This window comes from Cebus imitator, unplaced genomic scaffold (genome assembly GCF_001604975.1).
Source record: "Cebus imitator isolate Cc_AM_T3 unplaced genomic scaffold, Cebus_imitator-1.0 Scaffold109, whole genome shotgun sequence".
Taxonomy (NCBI): Eukaryota; Metazoa; Chordata; class Mammalia; order Primates; family Cebidae; genus Cebus; species Cebus imitator.
The window spans coordinates 5030757-5040880 of NW_016107424.1; the positions used below are offsets into that span (position 1 = coordinate 5030757).

At 39.3% G+C, this 10124-nt stretch overlaps 1 protein-coding gene across 2 annotated transcripts in view; it reads left to right on the forward strand.

The window, feature by feature from the left end:
* The window catches only part of DPY19L4 (dpy-19 like 4), a 71768-nt gene that overhangs the window by 49344 nt on the left and 12300 nt on the right, over window positions 1–10124 (forward strand). For both annotated transcript variants that reach the window (XM_017538120.2, XM_037741876.1), the window contains 4 exons: window positions 399–518; window positions 5756–5876; window positions 9038–9094; window positions 9798–9880. In XM_017538120.2, the coding sequence (XP_017393609.1) occupies window positions 399–518; window positions 5756–5876; window positions 9038–9094; window positions 9798–9880 (381 nt within the window). The remainder of the gene's footprint in view (window positions 1–398; window positions 519–5755; window positions 5877–9037; window positions 9095–9797; window positions 9881–10124) is intronic.

Genomic DNA, 10124 nt, shown 5'->3' on the forward strand with positions numbered 1-10124 from the left:
GTACAGTATTTTTAGTACAGATGGGATTTCATCATGTTGGCCAGGCTGGTCTTTGACTCCTGACCTCAAGCTATCCACCCACCTTGTCCTCCCAAAGTGCTGGGATTACAGGTACGAGTCACTGTGCCTAGCCCTTTATTATTATTCTGAAAATTCATGTTTAGTCTTTATAGAGTTTGTTGCCTTCAGGTTCTAAAAGCCATTTGCAGCAATTTAAGAGATATATGATAGGTATTTAACTACCAGAACATACTTTCAAATTTTAAGGATCACCTATATTTTTTGTTATGATGAAATATAAAATTTTAGGTATATCCTTCAAAGATGATAAACAATGTATCTGTGGTTTTTCAAAAATATATTTTCAAAGTATTAAAAAATAGATTTTCTTTTTGTAGTGGTAAGTCCCTGAAAGAAACTGTTACTCTTGAAGATGGACGAATTGGAGAAAGACCAGAAATAATTTATCATGTAATTCACACTATTTTATTGGGTTCTCTTGCAATGGTTATAGAAGGGTAAGTGTACTTTATTTGATCCCTTTGTTTTTACAAAGATTGTCGGCGAGGCGAGGTAGCTTATGCCTGTAATCCCAGCACTTTGGGAGGCTAAGGCAGGCAGATCGCCTGAGGTCAGGAGTTTGAGACCAGCGTGACCAACATGGTGAGATTTCATCTCTTCTAAAAATACAAAAATTAGCTGGGTGTGGTGCCATGCGCCTGTGGTCCCAGGTACTGGGGAGGCTGAGGTGGCAGCATCTCTTGAACCTGGGAGGTCAAGGTGGCAATGAGTTGAAATTGTGCCACTGTACTCTAGCCTGAGCAACAGAGCAAGACCCTGTCTCAAAAAAAAAAAGAGGCCAAAAGAAAACGAAGATTGTCCTTTTTAATAGTAATAAGTAGATAAATCCAAGAATATATTTATAAAACTTTATAAAAACTCAAAAACCTATATACTTATAAACTTTCTTAATTTATCTGGAGTTTACAAGGTGTTTATAGTACAATGAACTGACATTTACTTCTTCATTCATTTGTTAAAAAAACTATTGGCCGGGCGCGGTGGCTCACACCTGTAATCCAAGCACTTTGGAGGCCAAGGCGGGCAGATCACCTGAGGTCGGGAGTTCAAGACCAGCCTGACCAACATGGTGAAACCCTGTCTTAAAAAAATAAAAAAATATATTAAAAAAAACCATTGAATGTATTCCAAGTTCTAGGTATTACGCTAGGTGCTGAAGGTACCTTGGTAAGCAATAGTAGAACACACAGTCTCTAACCTTATTTAACTTATGGCCTAATGGAGGTGACAGATGTTAATCATACAAAAATAAAATTACAACTTTGGTAAGTGAAGGAGAGGTACATGGTGCTGTGAGAACATAGAAAACAGAATTTGACTTAAAGAGGTCAGAAAGGTTCTCTAAGGAAAAAGTACCTGAGACCTGAAGGGTAAGTAGGAGTGGACGAGGTGAAAAAAGAGGCAAGAGGACTGCAGGTAGAGGGAACAGCTTATGCCCAGGCCTGGGCAGGAAGGATCATGGTGCATTGTTGGTGGAAGGCAGAGGAGCTCAGTGTGGCTGAAGCACAGCGAGCATGTGGTAGGCTTTGTTGAGGACTTTGGAGTTTTCCCTTTTATCCTTTTATTTACTTCATTTCTTTTATTGTCTTTCAATGGCAAATGATAAGTTGTGTAATAATTGTTTAGGGAGTTTTAATCCTTGAAACATATCTTGCACTATTTTTAAGTCTTTAGTTTTTAAACTTCCTTTGTTCCTGCTTCTATAGAAAATCATGCCCTCTTGTTAATAAACTTTATTAAAATGCATCCACTCAGCAGAAGGTTTTAGTTTTTTCATACACTTTTTTGATTTTTTTCTTTTTGAGATGCAGGCTCACGCTGTCACCAGGCTGGAGTACATTAGTGTGATCTCGTGTCACTGCAACCTCCGCCTCCCAGGTCCCAACGATTCTCCTGCTTCAGCCTCCCAAGTAGCTGGGACTACAGGCACATGCTACCATGCCCAGCTAATTTTTGTATTTTTTAGTAGAAATGAGATTTTACCGTATTGGCCAGGCTGGTCTCGAACTCCTGACCTCGTGATCCACCTGCCTCAGCCTCCCAAAGTGCTGGGATTACAGGCATGAGCCACCACACCCAGCCTAGTTTCTTCATACTCTTTTAGTAATAGTGGGAGATATAAAAATATATATGATAGGATCCCCCTTCCTCAGAAGCACACAGCCTAGGTGGGTAAATGCAGTTTTCAGAAATTCCTGAGACCATCCTTCTGTCACCAACTGCAAATTTAGGAGTCCCCAAACCACCTTCAGGCTCAATAACTAACAAGGACTCACAGAATTTAGAAAAGTTATTATAGTCGCCTTTTGGCTCTCTAAGTAGCACCATGGCAGTTGGGAAGAACAAGCGCCTTACAAAAGGCGGCAAAAAGGGAGCAAAGAACAAAGTGGTTGATCCAGTTTCTAAGAAAGATTGGTATGATGTGAAAGCACCCACTATATTCAATATAAGAAATACTGGAAAGACGCTAGTCACCAAGGACCCAAGGAACCAAAATTGCATCTGATGGCCTCAAGGGTCAAGTGTTTGAAGTTAGTCTTTCTGATTTGCAGAATGATGAAGTTGCATTTAGGAAATTCAAGCTGATTACTGAAGATGTTCAGGGCAAAAACTGCCTAACTTCCATGGTATGGATCTTACCCGTGACAAACTGTGTTCCATGGTCAAAAAATGGCAGACAATGATTGAAGCTCATGTTGATGTCAAGACTACCAATGGTTACTTACTTCGTCTAGAACTGTGTTGGTTTTACTAAAAAACGCAACAATCAGATAGGGAAGACCTCTTATGCTCAGCACCAACAGGTCCGCCAAATCTGGAAGAAGATGGTGGAAATCATGACCCGAGAGGTGCAGACAAATGACTTGAAAGAAGTGGTCAATAAACTGATTCCAGACAGCATTGGAAAAGACATAGAAAAGGCTTGCCAACCTATTTATCCTTTCCGTGATGTCTTCGTTAGAAAAGTAAAAATGCTGAAGAAGCCCAAGTTTGAATTGGGAAAACTCATGGAACTTCATGGTGAAGGCAGTAGTTCTGGAAAAGCCACTGGGGACGAGACAGGTGCTAAAGTTGAATGAGTTGTGGGTATGAACCACCAGTCCAAGAATCTCTTAAAAGTTCAGACTTAGAATAGTGGCAAATAAAAAGTCTTATTTTGGGGTGGGGGGAAGAAAAGTTATTATAGTCAAGTTACAGTTTGTTACAGTGAAAGGATACATATTAAAATTAGCAGAGGAAAGAGGCCCATAGGACAAGGTCCAGGAGATACCAAAGCACAGAACTACCATTTTTCTCTCCCAGTGGAATCGTGCAAATTCCAGATTTTCTCTCAGGAACGATGTGTGACAGTACACATGGAGTACTGTCTATCAGGGAAGTTCACCCATGCTTTGTGTTTAGGGTTTGTATTGGGGCTCAGGCATATATACATGATTGACCACCTGTGTGGCTGACCTTAGTCTTCAGCCCTTCAGAGGTTGAACTGATACCACATGGCCCAGGGCTCCCACCCAGGCAAACCTGGATCCTTTGCTGTTTTATAAAACCACAGTGGTTTACATTTATACTCTGGCCCCAGATTCTTCCAGTCTCTTCTAAGTTTGACACCAGGGAATATATCATGAAAGAGCCTGGTTGTTCTCCTTAGTATTCATTACAAAAGTTGTCCCTTGAAATGTTATTTTTACTTGATAATCTGTACTAAGCACTGATATCTATTAATTTTTCTAAACTCTTTCTTTTCCGTTTTTAGCAGTTAGCATCTCCTACGGAGATGGGCTCCTTTTGTTTTCTTTATAATCTACAACATAAAGTGATGTATTTTCTTCTAATAATACAAGTTAATTTTTTCTGTACACCTGGATTTCTAATCTTTTTAATTTAAAAGCTCAATTTTTAAATTTCTATTTTTAAAAAGTCTTAAAAATACTATATGCAGAGTATAACAATTCCTAATAATAGAGAAAATAGAAGTAAAAAATAAAAATTGCTCCATTCTACCTTTCTACTCCTCAGAGATCACTACTGTTAGCAGCATCTTTCCATATTTTGTGTTTTGTTTTATTGTTTGTTTGAGATGGAGTCTCACTCTGTTGCCCAGGCTGAAGCGCAGTGTCATGTTCTCAGCTCACTGCAACCTCCACTTCCTGGGTTCAAGAGATTCCCCTGGCTCAGCCTCTCCCGAGTGACTGGGATTACTGGCATGCACCACCACAACCAGCTAATTTTTTTGTATTTTTAATAGAGATGGGGTTTTGCCATGTTGGCCAGGCTGGTCTCAAACTCCTGACCTCAGGTGATCCACCCACCTCGGCCTCCCAAAGTGCTGGGTTTACAGGCGAGAGCCACCACACCAGCCAAATTTTTGTATTTTTAGTGTAGACAGGGTTTCACCTTATTGGCCAGGCTGGTCTCAAACTCCTGACCTCAAGTGATCTGCCCGTCTTAGCCTCCCAAAGTGCTGAGATTACAGGCGTGAGCCACTGCACCCAGCCTAAGGTGTTATTTTTCCTTGTGCCATATATATACATTTAAAAAAATAAAAAGCAAAAATTAGGGTAACACTGTAGATGAAGTTTTGCATTTTGCTTTTTTGTTTTTCAATAATTATGTAATCAATACCTATTGAAGAACACGTTTTTGTTTTTTTTTTTTNTTTTCTTGCTATTAAAACAAAGTGCTGTAGTTAAAACCCTTGTGTGTGGCCAGGCATGGTGGCCCATGCCTGTAATCCCTGCACTTTGGGAGGCTGCGGCGGGTGGATCACTTGAGGTCAGGAGTTTGCAACCAACCTGGCCAACATGGTGAAACCCCATCTCTACTAAAAATACAGATATTAGCTGGCATGATGGCATGTGCCTGTAATCCTAGCTACTTGGGAGGCTGAGGCAGGAGAATCGCTTGACCCTGGGAGTTGAGGTTGCAGTGAGCCAAGATCACGCTGCTGTATTCTAGCCTGGGTGACAGCAAGACTCTGCTTCAGAAAAAAAAAAAAAAAATTGTGTATACACCTTTATACTCCTATGCTAATATATTTGTAGGCTACATTACTCGAAATGGCATTGCCTATCTTAGAGGTTTTTGGGTTTTTTTTAAGAGAGAGTCTTGCTCTGTCGCCCAAGCCCTGGAGTACAGTGGTGCGATCTCGGCTCACTGCAACTTCTGCCTCCCAGGCTTAGGTGATCCTCCTGCCTCAGCCTCCCAAGTAGCTGGGGTCACAGGCATGTGTCACTATGCCTGGCTAATTTTTGTAGTTTTGGTTTCACTGTATTGCCCAGCTGGTCCCAAACGCCTGGCTGCAAGTGATCTACCTGCCTCAGCCTCCCAAAGTGTTAGGATTACAGGCACTCCCAGTCCACCAAATTGCCTTCTGAAATGCTCTAATAGCTTATACTCTTTCCAAGAATACAATTTTGCTGCATCCTCATCGGTATTAACGCTTTTATTTTATCCTCATTTGTACCCAAGTCTCCTTGATTTTTAAAAAAACTGGATAACAATCTGTTGCTGAAAATCAGAGGCTAAACTTTTTTACTGTTGCTTAACATTTTGGTATTTTTGTGGGTAGTAGGAAAGAGCTCACAGAAGAAAAATTAGATCATAATGATATTCACAGGATGTCTCATTTTGATCATAATGATATTCACAGGATGACTCCTTTTGTGTTTTCTAGCTTGAAGTACATCTGGATTCCTTATGTGTGCATGTTAGCAGCATTTGGTGTATGTTCTCCTGAACTTTGGATGACACTTTTCAAGTGGCTTCGATTAAGAACTGTACACCCAATATTGTTGGTGAGTTATTATTTTGTGTTAAGTATTTGTTTCTCTTCTAATTATATAAAATCAAATGCTAATAAATGAAAACTACATTGAAAACTATTAAAATAACATGAATAAATTACATTATGACTTACAGGAGGAAAAATTGATCCCGTGTAAAACATTTTTAAAAATAATTTCAGGCCGGGCGCGGTGGCTCAAGCCTGTAATCCCAGCACTGTGGGAGGCCGAGGCGGGTGGATCACAAGGTCAAGAGATCGAGACCATCCTGGTCAACATGGTGAAACCCCGTCTCTACTAAAAATACAAAACATTAGCTGGGCATGGTGGCACGTGCCTGTAATCCCAGCGACTCAGGAGGCTGGGGCAGGAGAATTGCCTGAACCCGGGAGGCGGAGGCTGCGGTGAGCCGAGATCGCGCCATTGCACTCCAGCCTGGGTAACAAGAGCGAAACTCCGTCTCAAAAAAAAATAAAAATAAAAATAAAAAATAATTTCTAGGTGGGGCGCAGTGGCTCACGCCTGTAATCCCAGCACTTTGGGAGGCAGGAGTGGGTGGATCACTTGAGGCCAGGAGTTTGAGACCAGCCTGGCCAACATGGTAAAACCCTGTCTCTACTTAAAATATATAAAAAAAAAAAAAATAGCTGGGTGTAGTGGTGCATGCTTATAGTCCCAGCTACGCAAGAGGCTGAGAATCAAGAATCACTTGAACCCAAGAGTCGGAGGTTGCAGTGAGCTGAAATCATACCACTACAATCCAGCCTGGGCAACAGAGCAAGGCTCTGTCTCAAAAAAAAAAAAAAATTATGATTATCAAAGTAATGCATTTCAATGCATACAACTTAACGAAGGTAAAAATATAAGTGAATCAGTAATGTGGGAGACTGTCAAGAATTAATTTTTATAATATCTTTCTTGGTTTGATTTAGAACTATGGTATATTTTCTATGTGAATGGAACATTCTGCCTGCTAGGTGTTTGGAATACAAAGATAATAATAGCATAGTTAATTTCATCAAGTGGATTATAATCTCTGGGCATAAAAACAGATCATAAGAATTTGGCCCTCTCTCTGCTGCTCCCTCCCCTTCCACTTTCTCCAGCTTGCCTGCTCTTCCTTTTGTTCCTGTCCTGTCTCCTAAAAAACAAAAAGAAGTTTTCAGAGGGTACTATTAGAACATAGAGAAGGGCTACTTAATTCTTTTTGTTCTTGTTGTTGGGGGGATTCAAATAAGGCTTTCCAATCTGAGATTGAAAACATATTTTGTTATTAGGCAAATAAAGGTGAAAGAAAGGGTATTCATGGTAGCAGGAATAGCCACAGAGGTAGGCAAAGAATATGATGTAATCAAAGGGACTGGGGGAAAAAAGCACAATATATTTCGTTTTCTTGGCGCATAAAGTGTGAGGTAGGTAGGGATGGTCAAGAAATGAGACTGGAGAAGTGAAGGAAGGTGAGGCCATGGAGGCCCTGAGGGTCGTGCTGCAGAGCTGCCTCTCATGCTGTCGGCAAGGGGGAGGCATTGGGACGTGTATGCCTCATGGAAAGTGAGAAAGTCAGACTTTCACTTTTTGTTTGCCCACTCTTACAATTCTGTGAAGGATAGTCCTACCGGAAACAGACTTCAGTCACAGAGGAGGCCAGAGTGTATAGAAGTAATTGAAGCTTCAATTTATTGAATGCTCACTATGTCAGGTACTGTTTGAAGCATTTCACATGCTATTCAATCCTAGATTTTCTCTGTTTTATAAAAAGAAACCAAGGCTTTAATTGGTTAAATAACTTGCTTGAGATTATCGAGCTTATAAGTATGGAAACCAGGATTCATGCCCAGAATTTTCTTTTCTCTTTTTTTTGAGACAGAGTCTCACTGTTTCTCCCAGGCTGGAGTGCAGTGGCACAGTCATGGTTCACTGCAGACTTAAACAACTGGCCTTAAGCAATCCTCCTGCCACATCCTCCCAAGTAGTTGGGACTTCAGGCACACGCCACCATGTCTAATTTAATTTTGTTTTAATAATTTTTTTTTTTTTAGAGACAGGGTCTTACTATATTGCCCAATCTGGTCTCTGGAGTCAAGCAATCCTCCCACCTTGGTCCCTTAAATCCTGGGATTATAGGTGTGAACAACCACACCTAGCCACACCCAGGTTTTTCTGACTGCAAAGCCCATTCGATTAATACTGTGCCAGATTGGAATGAATAAAAGTAGTTAGAATATCAGTAAGTCTCACTGATTGATTAAGTATGGGCAAATGAGGAAGAGGGAGATACCTTGGATGTTTCCTAGGTTTCTGGTTGGTATGACTGTGGATCATAGGGTCACTAAAAGACATGGGACAATAGGAAGAACAGGTTTTATTATGGCAGGAAGATGATACATTATCTTTAATATAGTCATGTTGTGTTTTGCCAATCTGATTTCAAGGAGAATTTATGCATTCTTATTTTATTTTATTTTATTTTTTGAGACGGAGTTTCGCTCTTGTTACCCAGGCTGGAGTGCAATGGCGCGATCTCGGCTCACCGCAACCTCCGCCTCCTGGGTTCAGGCAATTCTCCTGCCTCAGCCTCCTGAATAGCCGGGATTACAGGCACGCACCACCATGCCCAGCTAATGTTTTGTATTTTTAGTAGAGACGGGGTTTCACCATGTTGACCAGGATGGTCTCGATCTCTTGACCTTGTGATCCACCCGCCTCGGCCTCCCAAAGTGCTGGGATTACAGGCTTGAGCCACCGCGCCCGGCTGCATTCTTATTTTAAAAGACTAGTGTACTGATATATATTAGCTATTTTTCTTGTGTTAATTCATTGTCTTTTTTGTTGTTAGCTTTTCATGTGGTAATGTGCTATCCTTTGTAAGATCTGTATAACATAAATTTCTGGCAAATTTTTCAAATATTGACTTGCTAGTTGAAATATTATGAGCATTACCTTTTTAATGTTCTGCCTTAAATTTTTATAGTAATGTTTATGTCTCACTTTACTTCCAACTTAATATCTTTGGAACTCTTTAGTTTTCACCCATCTCATTCTGTGAACTAGGTTCTATGTTCACTTCAGTTTCTTTGAAATTTGTATAACTATAGAGATATATGATTGGTCATAGAGTCAGTGTGTATTCTGACATGTATTTATCTGTAATCCTTTTTGCTTTAATATTTTAGGCTCTTATTCTGAGCATGGCTGTGCCCACTATAATAGGTCTCAGCTTATGGAAAGAGGTAAAAAAAAAGTTAGACTTTTATATTAACAAAATTTATATTATCTACAAAGGTAGTGATAAATTTATATGTGTGGGTAGAAAACATGTTGAGGCACTATCCTAACAAAATAAAATGTAATATGCTTAGTAATGCTTAATTCTTTTGTCATTGGGAACATTGTAGAAGAGGTAAAACATTTCTAGAATGCCACCTGATGCAATTTTCTGTAGTCTAATGCTAGTGTTAAGTCAATCTATAATTGGCAAAGGAAATTGCTGAGTAAATAGGAGTTAATATTTTGGTATTGGTAAAGTTTTAGTAACTAAAGTTTTAGTAACTAAAACTTTATCATCTGTAAAATGATATAAATTCTGCAAATTATTGGACCTGAAAATGTATGTATGTATGTATTTATTTATTTAGTATGTGTGTGCCTGAAAGATACAACTGATGATCAATTTATCATTGTTTGGTAATGATAAAATTATTCATTTAGTCAAAACAGTGAATTAACCTTAAAATAGATGATTTGGATTGAGAAAAATAAGCAGGCTGTTGAAGGAAAGCAAAGAGATCCATCATGACATTTTTTCCATGTGAACAATTTTGTAATATCATTTGCCTTAAGTTAGTCTGTTAGTCTTTTGAAATACTGTGGAACAGTTTTAAACTTTCTAATTACTGACATACACCTTTTGGGGATTTTTTTTTTTCATTTTAGTTTTTTCCAAGATTAATGACAGAATTAATGGAACTACAGGAATTCTATGACCCAGACACAGTGGAACTTATGACCTGGATAAAGTAAGTATTGAAGTGTCCAAGACTATTGTTAAGCTGTTAATCACTGCATGCTATCTACTGATATCAGGGGAAATAATAAATTAATACTTTAATAATAAATTAATACCAAATTTTTCTCATAAAACTCAGGAGTTTTTGGGATATTTAGGTTTTGGTTGGACTTTGCGATTCTAATTTTCTGCTCATCTCCACGGACTTGAAAATATAGAATTGGTCAATATGAGATTTGAAACTCCCATTGTCA